Source organism: Cibotium barometz, chromosome 49 (assembly GCF_041138505.1).
Source record: "Cibotium barometz isolate CiBa-2024 chromosome 49, ASM4113850v1, whole genome shotgun sequence".
NCBI classification, from domain to species: Eukaryota; Viridiplantae; Streptophyta; class Polypodiopsida; order Cyatheales; family Cibotiaceae; genus Cibotium; species Cibotium barometz.
In genome coordinates, this window is record NC_141094.1 from 14,675,166 (window position 1) to 14,693,234 (window position 18,069).

An 18,069-nucleotide genomic window follows, 5' to 3' on the forward strand; every position below is an offset into this window, starting at 1 on the left:
AAAAACTTTTGAGTACACTTAACCTCCAAAAGCATTTAAGAAATTGGTAATTCCAGACTGATCAAGTGGTCTTTATGGTTTGACCGCTATGATTTTGAAGTGAAACATATTACTGCACAAGAACCAAATAGCCAATTTTCTCTTCCAAGTTTTCCATCCTCTTGACAAAGGTGAACATTAAACAATTACTTTGATCATGGATGACTCGTTAGTGGCTATGTGTCCTTAAAGGGGGAGTAATATGGAGTCGTTTACTTACTTTACTTTATTATTTTATATAAAGGGATCAAAGTGTAGAATTGCAGACAGGAGATCTACGAGTGGTTTTATGTTCTCATTTGGGAGTGCTGCTGTCAGTTGGAGCAATAAGAAGCAGCCAACAGCTGCCTTGTCGAGTACAGAGGGCAGAGTACAGGGGTGCTGCTATGGTAGCTTGGTTTCAGAAGCTACTTGGTGACATGGGAGAGCTCGTGGATAGAGCAGTTGTCATATATTGTGACAACATGAGTAGCATATAGTTGGCTAGTAACCCAATATATAATGCTAGAACGAAGTACATTGAGGTACATTATCACTTTGTGAGAGAGAAGGTTCTAGTAGGAGATGTAGATCTGGTATATGTCAGCACAGAGGATCAGGTGGCTGACATCTTCACGAAGGCATTGGACACATAGAAGCTCCATAAGTTTAGGAGCTTACTTTGAGTGCAGTGTGTGGAGTTGAGCTCGAGGGGGAGTGTTGAGATATCGAGCTCAACTAGTGCTACAGTGGAAATTGCTGACCTGCCTGGGTAATAGCTTCTGCACCTACACCACTGATATGGTTGGTGAGATTATGGGTGATATGCAGCCAGTGGGATGACAGGCTGTATGACAGCCATTTTGGATTACTAGAGACTAGCATAGTTATAGCGCCAACTCATTTAGTCGGATTCACATTATGGACTAACCTTTATATGTTGCAATAATAGAGTACTAACCCATATAGTGTGTACTCTTATCTTTATGTTATGTTGGTTGAGTAGAGAAGAAGAAGATAGAAGAAAATTTAGCTATCCATGTCTCTCTTGTGCCTTGCTCTCTCTTTGTATGTGTGTGTTTGCTTGCTAGGGTTTGAAGCTCTCCCTCTCCCTCTCCCTCTCCCCCATATTCTCTTTACCTTATAGAGTAAATTTTCTAAAGCAAAAAGAGATCCAGTCTTATATTGAGGACTTACTTGATAGGAAACTTATTACGCCTAGTAGTTCACCATACGGAGCACCAGTTCCTCTCGTCTAAAAGAAGAGTGACTATCGAGATTTAAATAAGAATACCGTTAAGAATATATATCCTATTCCATGTGTAGGTGATCTCTTAGATAAGTTGAGAGGAGCCAAAGTATTTTCTAAGATTAACATTAAGTAAGGCTATCATCAGGTTAGGATGGTTGAAGAAGATGTCTATAAGACTACTTTTCACATGCAAATGGATCATTTATGAGTTTTTAGTACTGCCTTTTGGACTTACTAATGTATCGGTTACATTTGATCGCATGATGAACTAGATATTCTTGAAGCAACAAATTTTTGTAGTTTTTTTATTTGATGACATCTTGGTTTTTAGCAAAGATAAAGATGAGCACAAGAAACATCTAGAGATAGTATTCAATCTTTTGAAAGAAAATAAACTCTATGCCAACCTAGACAAGAGTGAATTCATTTTGGTATCCATTTGTAAGGCTAAGGCCTTATACCTTTGTACATACCAAATAGTATTTTATACTTTTGGTAGGCCCAAGACTTTATATTATTACTTGCTATACTTTTATAAAGTCAAAAAGCACTTGTGCTTTGTTTTTGGAAGCTATCTTTTTGAAAAGTAAGTTTTTTCTAATACATATAAATATGGGTGAGTGGTACAAGGGCCATACTCATCCCACGGGAGATTCAACCCACTTATGTCGCGAACGATGATGACTTCTACTCTACTCTCTATCTCACATTGTTTATTAAGGTTTATGCTTTAAATTTTGTTTATTATTGGTTTATGCTTCTAATTTGTGCAAGTATATGTTATGCTCTATTTTTTGTGTTGAGAAATTAGAATTCCTTCTCCAAGTGTCTTAAAGGTCCTGACAACTCATCACACACCCCTCCTCACATTCCCATTTGGAGTAGCCGCCTTCTTCTTGGTGGGAATCTACCATGCCTTTTGAGGTTCACATTGCTTCCTAACATTTAGCAACGTGATTTATTACAACCTTAGTAACCTGTTAACTCTAAGGTGCATACTCCCCCTTAGTAACCTTTCATCTCTAAGATACATACTCCCCCTCATTTTCAAGCACCCTTTACCACTTATTTTCTAACACTCCGCCTTAAGTGATGAATCCTTATCATACACCTGTATTGGGTCGACACTCTTAGTCATTTTCTAGCCCTTCCACCCTATGTGAACAAAAAACATGAGTTTCCAATTCTTAGGTTTTTCTTGAGAGTTAGGGGCTTCACACATATGGTGTTGGAATTCACAGAGGTTTTCGAAAAATTCGGATGTGCAAGTGTCCACAAATGTGGCGGGCAAGATCTCCCCTAAAAATTGAGAAAACGTGCACTTTTTCCTTGAAATTCAAGGGGTGGGCAAGATGTGTAAAGGCCCTCCCTCCCCAGTACAAGAGGTAAAGGCCGTCAATGTCTTCCCCCTTCCCCTAGTACAAGAGGTAATGCATTGGAAAACTTTATGCAAGATTAGATGATTAAATCTACCCCAAGGAATGCCACCCCCTCCGTCCCTCTCGGGTTGTGATTAAAGAAACAAACATCCTTTCCAAGAGAGAGAGAGAGACAGAGAGAAGTGAGTGATGCTGCAGAGTTCAACTAATACGCCCACGGGCCTAGTGTCAGAAAAAAAACATCCTTTAGTGTAATTTTCAAGGCTCAAATTGAGAGAAACCAGCCTTGTAATTTTGCCCAACCGTTTGTAATTGAGAGAAATAGGTTGTAATTTTGCCCAGCCTTGAATTTAAAGATACAAATTTTCACAATTTTAGTTATGAAATGGATTAAGCTATCCTTTTTCCAAATAAAAACTGGTTGAGGTTGAAGATCTTTTTTTTTTTTTTCAGTGCTTAGAAGAAAAAGTTTATTTGTTGTGACAGCATTCAATTTGTTCAGACCTCGTGATTCTTGTGAAAGGTCCCCTCGGGCCCCGAGGCCCGGACAAGGGCTCAGCTTTAAGGGGACGCTGGAACTGCTGCAGACACAAGAGAGCTCTGTGCCCGCTGTCTGTGCATTGTCGTCGCTCGAACTGCTGCGCGATTAAGCACACAAGAGAGCTCTGTGCCCGCTGTCTGTGCTAGACGCTGCCTTGTGGAGACATGGCGACTGAGTCGGTGCAGCTTCTGTGCGGGTGGGTGAGCATGTATGCTTTAAGGGCGGAGCTGGCGCTGGCCTTCAAGGGGGTGGCCTACGAGAGGGTGGAAGAGGATTTGCGTAACAAGAGCAAGCTGCTGCTGGAGTTGAACCCCGTGTATAAGAAGATCCCCGTCCTCGTGCACAACGGCAAGACGGTCCTTGAATCCTCCAACATAGTGCAGTATGTGGATGAGGCATGGCCCTCCCCGGAGGGCAAGAACCTGTTGCCTGCAGACCCGTATGGGAGAGCTATGGCTCGCTTCTGGGCGGATTATGTCGACAAGAAGGTACCTGTGTGCGTGTGTGTGTGTGTGTGTGAGAGAGAGAGAGAGAGTGTGTGTGTGTGTGTGTGTGTGTGTGTGTGGGAGAGAGAGAGACACAGAGAGAGATAGATAGACACAGAGAGAGAGAGAGAGAGTGGAGATCTGCCTCTGCAAGGTTTTCAAGAGTGCAATTTTGTGTCCTCTGTGTGTTTGTTTGTTCTGTGCAGTTGGTTCCAGGCCTGTTTGGGCTCATGAGTGCAAAGGGGGAGGAACAGAAGAAGGTGGTGATAGACAGTGCTATGGAGTGCCTGGCCACCCTGGAGGAGGTGCTGGGCAAGGAGGGCCCTTTCTTTGGGGGAGCCACGGTGGGTTATGTGGACATCATCATGGGTCCTCTTGTGGCTTGGTTTCCTGGCTTCGAAGCCCTCGGAGACTTCAAGATCCCCTTTGATGACAGATTTCCACGCCTCCGTTCCTGGTTGAAGGCCATGAAGGCGTCCTCCTTTGTCTGTGTCTTGCCTGCAACAGAGAAAGTGGTGGAGTTTGCTGTTGGAAGAAAGCCTGCTTAAGGTCGCAAGAGAGAAGTTGCTTTTAATTAGATAGGTTTGTGTTTTCATCGTCTTTTTGAGAGGCGCCGCGCCCCAGCTTTCCATGGTATTTTTGAGCTGTGAAATTCGGTTCAAATTTCCCATGGATTCTTGTTTGCAATTTTGCTGTTTCCAGCTTTAATGTAAAAGCAGGGTGGACAGGTTCACTTGAATGGTCACGGGCAGGCTTGATTTTTTGATTGGCACCCTTGCCATCAAAATTGACGGGTTTGGTGAAATATAGCAAGTTTGCATTTTATTGCAATTTGTGACGGGATTTTAAAATTTTGGAAGTATTATATGTGACTAAAATGCTTACGCATGATGCTGTCAAAAAACATTTTTCAGTAAACAAACATGGTTCCTCTTCATTTTTTACTATGCTGAAAAATTGAAGAAAACATCTATACTGTTTTGAAAAAATTGTATTGTTATTGCATTTTTTCTTTTAAAAAAATTTGGCTTGAAATTAAAAAGTATGCATGTTATCACCCATCTGTCGGAAATTCGAACCCACAACTTGGGGACACTTGAACTCCATTCTAACTGCGTTGATATGGAATTGGCATTATTGCCTTTTTTTGTCAACTAGGGCAATTCCTTTTAAATGACTCCAACGTTAAGTTGAGGCATACAATCATTTAAAACAAAACACTTCTCAAGACATCTTACAACAAACATCCATTTAAAGGAGCTCTTTGACACTCTTTATCTACTATTTAAAGATGAGTACAACATCAAAGAGGATTGCTCCCTCTCCCGTTGGATCGTAGTGTTTATGAAACGTATTTTAGTGAACTTGACATGAATCCTTCTCACCGTCGTTGAACAGGAAGAAGGTAATTTTGAACAATATTTCTTTTTAGTTTCATTTGATTACTATTTTTTAAAAATTGGAGTAAGCTTTTGTCCTCCTTTGAAGATGAGGTGGATCTTTTAAACCTTAATCAAGCGCCACGATGAAGTAAATTCGTCTTTTCTTGAACCTTGTCATATCCCTCTCTTAGCCATGTACATGTGGTTGCTTTGCCCCTTGTTAAGGGTAAGCCTTGCTAGGCTTTGCCATCATAAACTAAAACATTGCTACAATAATGGAGGTGTTTCTATGTACGTGCGGTCTTGGTCTTGTGCGGTTGCTCATAGGGGTGTGTAATTGCTTGCTTAAGTTGGCATTTATCCAAACTTTGGGGAAAGGAGCTTAGTGGGAGGCAACGATGATATGATGTATCAAATTTGGGTGAACAAGAGCTCTCTTTGTGTGGGGGCTTTCTCTATGCGGGTAGGGTGTTCGTGCTACACACAATAAACAAGATCGATTTTATTTTCACTTAGCATTTGCACTCAATGGATTGGTGTCTTGACACATAAGATCAACTTACCCTTTACATTTCACAAGTCCTACTCTTGTGAAATGAAAACCACTAGAAAAAGGGTGAAAAACCACTAGAAAAAGGGTTTTCACCTCTTTTTTTCTTTAAAAATAGTCACTTCTCAAATTTTACTTTATTTTTTGATACAAAAACATAATCCTTTAGAATTTAACCTTGGGGGATTGCAAGCTAGCACTTTCTTTGGTCCCCTCCAAAAATTTGAGCATGGGAAGTGCCAACTTTGTCCTTCTTGAGTAGAAATCCCCTTTATTTCTTGCAAGAATTACTAAGCCTAACACAAAGCCCAACTTGTGTTTAGTTTGAGGTTTGGAAGGCTAGGCTTGGTGGGTTATAAGGTGGCATATGTCCCATGTGGCATCCTTCATGATGAGCACATCCTTTACACATCATCGTCTCTTGAATGCTACATCATGAAAGGCTTAGTGGATTATGGAGTGCCATGTGTTGCATGTGGCATCCTTCGTGGATGAGCACACCCTTTACACATGATCAACCCTTGGGTGCTACATCATGATAGGTTTGGTGGATTATGGAGTGGTATGTGTCCCATGTCGCTTCCTATGTGGAGGAGCACACCCTTGACACCTCCCTAGCCTATAGAAGGGATCATAACTTATAACGTCACAAGTGGGTTGTCCTTATAGACGGGATCATTACTTGGCTTAATGGGAAATTTCTTTCACATGTTTCTTTAAAAATATGAAAAGGCCATTTCAATATCCACCATAATACTTTAAGTGGTCAAGAGAAAAGTTGCATTTAATGGATAGGTTTTTTCTCATCATTTTGAGAACTAAGAGACACTAATTAAGTAAAACTAGTGCAGCAATGCTTTTGACATTCTAACTTTTAAATTTAAGGAACACAAAATCCCAAGGTGGGACACTAGCTTAGAGTTGTGATTTTGTGTTATTATATAAGTTGCTAGGTATTGTGAAGGTTCATGAGGGTCTTTTTCCACACCCTCGAAGTTGATGTTCCACCAAGCAACCAAAGGTCAACTTGCAACCATGTTTTGGTTTACATGGGGAGAATGTGGTTGCACCTTTTTTCAAAGGTTTTGGAACTTTGAAGTTTTCAACTTGGTTGTGAGTTAGAGTAGCTAAGCTCTCATTTTATCAAGTTGCACCTTTTTCAAGGTTGGAACAACCACTCCTTTTAAGTCACCGAAGCTCAAACCTACTACTAGAGCTCTTTAAGCTTCTTCTTAGAGTTTCATTAACAACGTATCTAGCTTTCGTTTCAACTCTAGTTGTGAGTTTTTTGAAATGTAGAAACAAGCCTTGAGCAGAAGATGCCACTAGAAAAAATTCAAGTAAACGTCAAAAAATACACCAAACAATGATGTTTTATGTGCATTAAAAAATACAATTTTTAACAGGCAAGGTAGGCCAACAAAAATCAAGTTGGGGTCAGCAGGCACTTGCTTGAGTGGCTCAGCTCATCACGATTGACCCTCACTAAGAGGTCGTGGGTTCGAGCCCTGACACCATAGGGTTGTGTGTGAGTGGTGTAGCTTGTCGCTCACCCATATCCCCTTACAACAACAAGGGGGGTAAATATTCAAAAAAAAATGTCAGGCCTATGAAAGCAAGGTTACTTTTTGATGGGTGCATGCACCCTTGATTTTGATGGGAATGCATTATTGTTTCAAGTTTTATATTGATGTCTATAATTTATGATGGGAGTCCTCAAATCTTGCATTTTACCTGTATATTTAAAGACCAAAATACCCATAAATAGGCATGATGGTTGTGAAAATCTTTGGAGAAACTAATCTTACATACAACTTTAGGGAAACCTTTTTTCAGTAAACATCAAAGCTTCCTCTTCATTTTTCACTTTTAGCCATATGTTCTGAAAAGTTACACTATTATTGCAAAAAAAAAATTCAACTGGTTAAAGTCCTTTAAATGAGGGCTTTGCTACTATAAAAATAAAACGTTGTTACGATACCTAATGTGTTTCTGTGTACATGCGGTCTTGTGTGGCTACTCACAGGTGTGGGTAAACCGCTTGCTTCGATGGAAGGCAGAGCTCAATGGTGAGGCAACCATGATATATGATGTATCAAATTTGGGCTCTCCTTGGGTGGGGCTCTCTCTACATGGGCATGGTCTACACAATGGATGGGGTTTCTTTTCGCTTGGCATTGGCACTCAGTGGGCAATGTCTTTACACATAGGATCAACTTCCCTTTCACATTTTCACAAGCCTTACTCTTGTAAAATGAAAGACACCAAAAAAAGGGTTTTCAATGTTCTCCCCTTCTTTCTTTAGAAAACATCACTTGTCAAATTTTACTATGTTTTTCAATACAAAAACATAATCCTTTAGAATTTAACCTTGGGTGATTGCAAACTACGGGTACCCTTCCTTTGGTCCCCTCCAAAATTTGAACTTGGGAAAAGTGCCAATTTTCTCCTTTCTAAGTAGAAATCCCCTTCGAAGGAGATAACATTTTCTTATGAGAATTACCAAGCCTAATACAAACCCTAACTTAGGTTTAATGTGAGGTTTGGAAGACTAGACTTGGTGGGCTATATGATGGCATATGTACCATGTGGTATCCTTCATGGATGAGTATACCCTTACACATCATCAACCCTTGGTGTGCTACATCATGATATGCTTGGTGAATTATGGAGTGCCATGTGTCTCATGTGGCTTCCTACGTGGAGGAGCACACCCTTTACACATCATCAACCCTTGGGTTCTACATCATGATAGGCTTGGTGGATTATGGAGTGGCATGTGTCCCATGTGGCTTCCTATGTGGAGGAGCACACCCTTGACACCTCATCAACCTTATAAAAGGGATCATAACTTGTAATAGAAAATCATAATTTCATAAGTAGGTAGTCCTTATAGAAGGGATCATAATTGGATTAATGGAAAAAATTAAATATATTCCACATGATTTTCTTAAAATAATATTAAAAAAGCCATTTCAATGTCCACCACATATCAATGGGCATTTTAAGTGTTCAACTAAACGTAACCATGGTATGGAATTAGGAAACACATAAGTGTATATAATGGTTGAACTTTAAAAGATATAATTTACATTTGATCTTAAATTGGTAGAGAAGTGTTTATGATAAATTTAGTAGTTAGTAAATTATTTACAATTTTTATAAAAATATAGTAATTGTAGAACTTCTCAAGATGGACTTACAAAGAAACAAAGGTGATTTATGTAAGCATAAAAAGTGTAAATTCTTCCTTTTTAAATAGAAAATCTCCTTTTACAGTGATAACATTCGCTAGGGGTATTACCAAGCCTAATACAAAGATTAGTTAGGTTTAGTTTGAGGTTTGAAGACTAATACAAAGATTATCAAGTTTAGTTTGAGGTTTAAAAGCCTCTAGGCTTGGTGGATTTTGGGGATGCATATGTTTCATGTGGCATCCTAGATGGAGGAGCATACCCTTGACAAATCATTAATCGTTTATCATGATAGCCTTAGTGGATTAGGGAGTGGCATTTGTCCCCATATTAGCATACTATGTGGAGAAGCATGCCCTTGCACACACACAAACACACATACATCATCAACCTTATAGAAGGGTCGTAATTTATGGAATTATAACTTTGAAAGTAGACAACTCTTATACAATGGATCATGACTCAAATCTTTTCTTAACGTGCATACTTAGATTCATGTCCCTTCTCATCAAAACCATGAGGCTAAGATACATAAACCTGCCCATGCAAATCACCATTCAAGAAGATAGTCTTGATATGTAACTAATGTACATTCCATCCATGATGCACGGCCAATGTAATAATACACTTGATTATAGTTATACAAGACGTGGAGGCAAAGCTCTCACATAATCTATGCCTTTCTCTTGAGCATAACCCTTAAAAATAAGCCTTGTCTTCTTGTAGTAGTATGCTACCACAAGCTTATAAACCCACTTCGTACTATTGTCCTTTTTACCATAAGGAAAATCTGCTAAATACTAAGTGTTAGTTTTTAGGATTGAGTCGTACTCATCCTACATGGACTGCATCCAATGATCATTTTGCTATTCTTCCTCAAAGGAAACATGTGTTCCACTTCATTACATATATATGAGCATTGAGAGCATAAAATGCATGATGAGAACCTACATATGTCCTGTTAGGAAAAGTAGTAGCTAATTTGCTATCCTGTAACATTAATCATTTGGGCATATGATCGGATGCCTAAATGGCTATCCTTTTCTCATCCATAATTGCTTCATCACAATAGGTTGATCTATGGGCTAAATTTTAAGTTAATTTTTAGCCACTATGGGTTGATTTTTAGCATCTCGTTGAGAATTCATTTGCTCCACATATGGTTATCCAAAGTTATACAACGGTAGGAGTGTATCAAAGATATCCTGTGAGCATACATTTTGCTGAGTAAAGTCTCAACAAAGACATCTCTGTTCTCACCAAAATCCACCTTGTGGCCAGATGGTAGAGTCTATAAAAATATGTTTTACCGCATTATTATCCATCTTATTATGTTGTTGCGCACAGGCACAAGAGGATAAGCAAGATTAAAAAAACATGGCTTCTTTCTACCTTGTTGTGGGGTATATATTTAACACATAAGTGGCATTACATAGAAGGCTTCCTACCTTGGTGGGGGCATTTGTTTAGCACATAAGTGGCACACACAAAGGGCCTTTTACCTTGGTGGGGCATCTATTTAGCATATAAGTGGCACACATAACTACTTTAACAAAAATAACATGAGGCAAATATTGGCCTTTAACCATATAAATGTGTCATCTCTATGAGAAAAACATTAGGCAAATTCTTGCCTTTAAGCATGCAATGTTCTTCCTCTCAGAGCTGCACCGTTTTGTTGAGGTGTGTAAGGCACCATGCATTGCTCTTCCCATCACTTATCATAGAACCTGTGGTAGTAACTGAACAAGAATTATGTGACAATCTCTCATATATGTCTAACCTCTAAATCCCATGGCTTAGAGTACTGGATACAACAATGATGTCTCCATCACTCCAGTTGTGAAATGAACACCTGTCATCATCAAATCTGACCACTAGACCTACCCCCTAGTAATGATAGAGACTAATATCAATTTCTTTTTAATGCCTAGCACAAATAAGATTTCTAAGAGAAGTGATTATCCCACCATTTGTAGTATCGTGAGAGAGAACAACCTTAACATTTATAGTAGTGAGAGCACAACCTTAACAACTCCTTTCAATGGATATTAGAAGTAATTTGTACATGTGACTGTAAAGTGTATAAAAAATAGTAGACTGTAGAGTGTAAAAATGTTATTAGCAAGGATGCAAAAGTTGATGATAATGTTACTGTGGCAAGGATCCAAAATTCGACAATGATGGTCGATGCTGACGAAGCTATTGCTAATGAGCTCAAAGATACAATATCGATGACGATGAAGAAGCGACAATGATGGTCCGATAAAATTTAAGGCATATGAACATGATGTATGTATACCAAATAAAATTTAAGGCATATGAACATGATGGTCCGATAAAATTTAAGGCATATGAACATGATGTATGTATACCAAATTTATGTTGTTGCATGTAGAAAACCAAAAATAAAATAAAGACATTTCTAATTGGGAATGTTTGCAAAAACCTTACAACATGCAAATGGGCCTAAAAGTTGCAAAAATGCTACCAAAAAAAAACTATACTATCTAGTCTAAAAGTTGTAAAACATTGTTGACTCTATTACCAGCACATAATAGGGTATTCCTTCTCCATCTAAGAGAATAGGGTATACCTTCTCCACCCAAGAGGATAGCTTAATCTAAGATAATCAGAGAAGATCAACTTGAGTAGGTGATAACATGAGCAAACAATGGAGGTAAAAGCCAAGAAACCTTGCTCTGACATACCAATTGTTGGAGTGGAGACAAAGGTTGCAACACACACACAAATGCAATTAGCTAAGTTGAGATACAAAGAAGCATAACACTCAAAGTAGATTGATGAGAATGAGTGAAGTATAAGTGAAATGACATGTCAAGGCACTTACACACTCATTGACTCATAAGATTATTTATACATGATTAGGGGAAAAAACCTATAAAGGAGGGAAAAGTGCCCCGGCCCATCATTAGCATAATACGTCGGCCCATCACTACCATATAAAAGATTACAGCCATATAAATGGCTATAATCTTTTACCTCAAGGAATTCCTATCTTAAATCCATAATCTAGGACATCGTGTGATGAACCAATGGTAATTATTAGATCCATGTGGTGTTTCATTATAATTTTATGATTGTAGGATAACCTCTCTCTCTCTCTCTCTCTCTCTCTCTCTCTCTCTCTCTCTCTCTCTCTCTCTCTCTCACACACACACACACACACACACACACACATGCATGAAAACAAAAACATAAGAGTGAGAGTGATACTTAAACCCTTTGATCTCAAGACTTTTATTAATATTTAAACTCGAAGAGTTGATATGCATTATATTTGCATCTCAAGATCATCCACATTTGAATGCACTAACAGTATCCAGTGTGAGTTGCATTTCCCACCATAACATATTGAAATTTGAAGTTGCAAAATATACAAAGGTTAATATTTGTTAATATATAAAGCTATTAAAGCTTCTCTTTACCTTTTGGGTATTGAAAGATTTATCTAAGTAACCATTTTTCTAACTTCCTATCTTCCAAAAAACTTCTCTATGCATTTGTTTTAAATTGAATCTTGTATCGATACATCTTTGGAATCATAGAGAGGGGTGGTAATGCATATATTTTTAATATTATTAATAAGGAACTATAGGTACTTATATGCCATATAAGGTTCTTATTATAGATGCATATAGATCATTATATAATCTTTTATGACCTTATATGCCTTATAAGATTATTATATATCCTCACTCATTAGTTTACAATATCTTTATAGGCCTAATAAGATCCTAATATTTGTAGGTATTTATAGGACTTATAAGGTTCTCATAAAGGTATGCCTTATAAATGACACCCTTAAGGTCCTTGGAGATCTTAAAGTTCCTAATCACACTACCTCATGCTGACATATGCATGCAACATATCCTTTATTGTCTGATTCACAAGCTCATATTTCCATCTTACTACCTCATGGAGACATATGCATGCAACATATCCTTCATTGACTGATTCACAAACTCACTTGTCCATCAGCTCAGACTCAAGATGATCAAAAGAGCTCATATATTGAGCTTAATGTCTAATTTCTTAAACACATTCTAGAATTATCCATTTTCTTGAACACATGCTAGAATTATCTATTGAAATTAGGATCTTGATTACTGATACTTTTAATTAGAAATACATAAAGACTAAACAACTTCTCAACAAAATAATTGAGCAAGTTTCTTAAGTGAGAATTTCTCTTTGGTGTGGAAAGAAATATTGTCAACTTAATGATTTTGGTCAATGATTACCTAAATGGAATTATTCCCTCACATTAATCTAATCACAAAATCCATATAAATAATTTGCTATTTATTTTTAGATATTTCCAACGAATACAACAAGCCATCACATTCAATGAAAACTCAAGCACAAAAGAGAAACATTGAGATGTTTGGAGTCATCTAACATTAGCTGTTAGCTTTGGCAAAGCAATCTATTTTTGCTAATAAGTGCTTAATCCTCAATATCCAAGGATTCCCCATATGAGGGTATGTGTTGTAACACTTAAGTAAAATGCAGCTCCTTGCAGTATCATATTGAGTACACCAAGTCTTCTCTTTTTAAAAGAGAAAATCATTCCAAATAGAATACTCTTTCAAATCAACATTAATAGGGGTCATACGAGCTTGAACTATATCCCAAATTCTATTAAACAATATGTCTCTTAATATGTCTTTAAGAGGGTCATAAAGGTTAAACAGAATCTCATTAAAATAAAGTTGATTCACTTGTCTATGTCTACTCAAGGTAATCTGCCACTTTATTAGTAGATCCTTTTCAATAACAAATCACTACAGGACAATAAAATATCGACATTTTTTTTGACATAAAACCATTACATTGTAAAACCCATGAGCGTCTATACTCACGTCAAAAAAAACATTGCGAAGAAAACGTCCATAAAAATGTCGGTATATATGTCTTTATAAGAGTCGGTACCTACATCTAAACTGTAGTCTATAAGAACGATGGTATGCCTGTCGAAATTCACGTACCTACCTCCATCCCAAAAAAACAAAGTCTTTCCACTCTTATTTTGACGCTTGTACCCACTCCTATACCCACACAGATACCGACGGATGCAGACATTTACCGACGTTTATACCAATAGACGCAGACATTTATGGACATGGATATCGATGCTTTTATCGATGAAAACATGTTTTTTTTAATATAATGGTTCATACAGGTATAATCTATACTTGGACACACCTAGATACACCACTTGTTGCTAAAGATTTGAAGAAAATGCTAGATTTAATTGAAATTTGACACACTTAAGTTATCACCACAAACAAAGATGTACAAAATCAAGTTGAGCATCCAAATGCATTACTTGGTGTCAAACCACGATGAGCTGTTTGTAATATGTATGCCAGATGCTTGGTTTTCAATGTGTCATGGCATTAGAGAGCCCTCTTGCAAAATTGTGCCTTTGGCCCACACATTGCAACTAAACATGCTTTGATGGTGACCAAATTTTTCAAGAGTGAGGGTGGGGTTTACATATACACACTTGCAAAGTTTGGTCACCACCATCGGAGCATATTTGGTTGCAATTTGCATGCTAGACACCCTATTTTCAATGTGTCATGGCATTTAGAGCCCCCTTAAAATTGGGCCTTTGGCCCATTGAAACCAAATGTGGTTTAATGGTGGTCACCAAAATTTGGAAGAGTGAGAGTGGGATCCACATATACACAAAGTTTGGTCACCATTGGAGCACATTTAGTTGCAATGTGCATGCTAGATGCCTAGTTTTCAATTGGTCGTGGGCCTTAGAGAGCCCTTCAAAATTAGGCCTTTGGCTTGCACATTGCAACCAATGTGCTTCAATGGTGACCAAACTTTACAAGAGTGAGGGTCCTAAGTATGCCTTTGGCATATTCACATGGAAGTGAAATGTAAGGAGGTAGCTATGTGAGATTCTCTGCTCTAGAGTATGGGATTGCTTACCCTATGGGGTTGGGTTGCCGGTTCCAATGGTACTTGTCCTCCTTCGATGGTCTAGCTTTGAGGTTGCAAGCTCGCTTGGGCAGGCTGAGGACACCTTTTGTGAGTGCCCTTGCAATTCCCTTTAGGAGGTAGTCCTTAATATTACCTCTTTACTCTTCCTCGTGTTCCTTATTCCTCGTCCAAATAGAGAAGAACTGGAACTTGGTTCTGTGGTGCAGGCCCCTATGGAGAGCGAGACTCCTACTTCTTGTGCTAAGTGTGCTTATTGTTGGGTGTATTGTGGAACATTTATCCCTAGTGGGGTTAGACAAGAGAAACATGTCTTATTTACCATACTGCAGTTGTTGGGCTATTTTTTGCTCATGGTCTGCTTGGGATAAACCCCAGTGTAGGATAGACACTAAATGTTTGAAACATATAGCATCATGGTTTGACTGCTTCCTGTGAGACTGACCCTTAAGGTTCTAGGTCTTGTTCAATCTCTAGATAGGGAGCTATACTTAAAGATAGGGTAATTAAACACCTTCTTCATATTATTTAAGGTGTTGTTCATAGAGTCTACGGTGAATCTGAAGTTCAGAGGATAATATAGGCAACTCCTGTTTCTAGGTGTTCTATTATTCCTCCACTCACATTTGTGTTTCGTTGGCTTATTTCTTCCCAAAGCTCTTCACTTAAGGTAGATCTGATAGAGTCTAACCTTCTTAACTCAAGAGCATTATGTTGTGTGATGATGGTGCTGCTGCTAGTAGCTGCTAGGACTAAAGGCTTAGTGGGTGTGAGGAGGTCTGGTTTGATGCATTGCAATTGATTGTATTATCATTTCCATAACAATTAGTCCAAATCCAGCAATTGATTGTATTATCATTTCCATAACAATTAGTCCAGATCCAGCTCGCTAACAAAGGTTCTTGGTGTTTTTAAATCAAGTTTGAGAATTATTACAGACAAGTTTTTTTATGGATTTTTTAAAACTAGACTCACATGTCCAAGTTTATGCCTCCAGAATCACATCTCTAGGCTCATGCTTGCATTGCAGGCTCACATGTTCAAGTTCTAGCTCACAAGTTTAGGCTTACGCACGACCTTACGTGCAGGATAATGTGCCTCTTCCATGATAATGCATGTATCTATGCATCCTTTCCATCCCACTTGGCATGCTCCTATGAGGGAGGTGCAAGAGGAATTGAAGTGAACAATGCAAGTTTAAATCATCGGTAGTCTCAGATGGTGCTCTTGAAAGAGAATGCACTTATGAACCTAATACAATAATCAATAAAAATGAGTAGTACACCCAAAAATAGGTGTAAATATCCTAATGGAAACCCACATTTGGGAAATGCAAACTAATGCTAAAAATAAGCATTTTTACCTACTAAAAAAAGCTATTTACTACTAAAAATATGTTAAAATAGCCAAAAATGATAAAATAGGCCAAAAATGACCAAATTAAGCCCAAAATAATAGTTATCAATTTATCATCTTGATAGAATTCATTCCAAGGTTTTGGTTTCCTTGTTAGTATTCAACCATTGTGATAGTCATAGGGGCAGAGAGGATTAGTCATTGGCCTTATCAAAAACACATGGTCACATACTCATCATCTAAGCCAATCTATGAAGGCATGGTCACATACTCATCATCTAAGCCAATCTAAGCCAATCTATGAAGGCATGGTCACATACTCATCATCTAAGCCAATCTATGAAGGCATGGTCTATAATGAGTTTCTTTTTTATTGTTGTGACACCCACACCCATTCAGACACATTCCCTTTCATGTTTTCTCCTAGCATTGATTCCCCAAAAAGCGTAAGTTGCCTCCCATGAATCCTCCATTCCCTTAGGATGTGGTCATATAGGGGTATTCTTGTAGTTTCTTTGGAAGGGGTTTGTCATATTTAGGTATTGTCTTGTATCTCCCTTCCACGGCCTTCTTGGCCATTTCCAAGAGTTCATTTGTTCTATTCATCAGGATTCAAGATTGATCTGTCTGCATTTCATCCCTCATTTCTCATATAGAGTGGTTTGAATCAGAGATTTTGAAATATTTTCAATTTTAACATAACCCAAATCATGCCTTGGATCCTTGGTTTTTTAGTGCCTCTAATCTCTATGCGATTGTGATGCTTTTTAGGCTTTCTTCAATTTTTCTATCTACTAGGATTGGCTTGTCTAGATTTTCTACTTTCGTTCTTCTGCTAAGGTAATTTGAGTGAAGGAATCTGGAACATCCTCAATCTCAAAATACCCATTAGATTTTCTTTGAATACTCTTTTGAGTTCTTTAATCATGGCCATTTTCTATGTCTTCCACACTCTTAGGCTTCAGCCTTCTTTGAATCTTGGCTTTTAATGTTGGGTTCAGTTTTGGCCAATGGGTCCAAACTTAGGCTATTTGGAGATGGGATACTCATAAAGTTATCCATCAAATTCTATGGCATTCAAGCAACATTCTAATAGCATTCGATGCCACTTGGCAAATAAAGCATCATGTAGTTTCTTACTTCTAAATCCTTCCAAGAACAAAGAGATCAACCTAGTTTGGCTCGTTTCTCCATTGTATGATGCTATTCAAGTTCTTGATATGGTTGATGACATTTCTCAGAGTTTTGATATGTTCAAGTTGCTTTAATTGATATAATTATAATACAAAGCTATGCTTGACACTTGCCTTAGAGAACCCCATTGTAAATGCTAGCTCTAAGTCTTCCATTGTTTCTTGTGTGAATCTTCAAGCATTTGAAATCAAAGCAAATAATTACTTTCAAAGGTCAAGATGAAAGCATCTGTCTTTGTTCTAGGATTGGTCACCCTTTCTATTATTGTAGACTTTCTTGAAGGCAACCAAATGGCTATAGGGATATCACATTCCGTCAAACTTAGAAATTAGCTTCGCTATGAGAGCTAGTTTTATCATGGGATGGCTATATTCCACTTCCTCTCTCATCCCCCTTGTGGGGTATGACTATCAATGTGGTCCACATTTCATGGGCTATATGAGTTTGGGCCCTTGTTTTAGTCATAGTTTTGCTAGGTATTAGATTAACAGCCATTGTGGCTATGGGAGGTATGTGAGTATAGGATGGTCCTACATAACCATAGGCTAGTGCTGCAAAAGATACTTCTCTTGGTCACTTAGGAGGTACGAAGCCTAAATGGGTCATTGTGCATCCATATATCGGTACTCTAGGAGTTACATGTATGCTTGTTTAGGCTCTATATTCATGGCTTTCAACTCTTCTGCTTCCGTGTCCCCTAAATGGATTACTACTGGTTCGATTAGGATTGCCGATT

At 38.2% G+C, this 18,069-nt stretch overlaps 1 protein-coding gene across 1 annotated transcript; it reads left to right on the plus strand.

The window, feature by feature from the left end:
* The first annotated feature begins 3,219 nt into the window (after positions 1 to 3,219).
* On the plus strand, positions 3,220 to 4,556 carry LOC147610332 (glutathione S-transferase U20-like). The gene is made up of 2 exons (XM_086786427.1): positions 3,220 to 3,678; positions 3,882 to 4,556. Exons 1-2 carry the CDS (start codon positions 3,355 to 3,357, stop codon positions 4,221 to 4,223), a joined length of 666 nt encoding a protein of 221 aa, XP_086642553.1. The 5' UTR covers positions 3,220 to 3,354; the 3' UTR covers positions 4,224 to 4,556.
* The last annotated feature ends 13,513 nt before the right edge of the window (positions 4,557 to 18,069 follow it).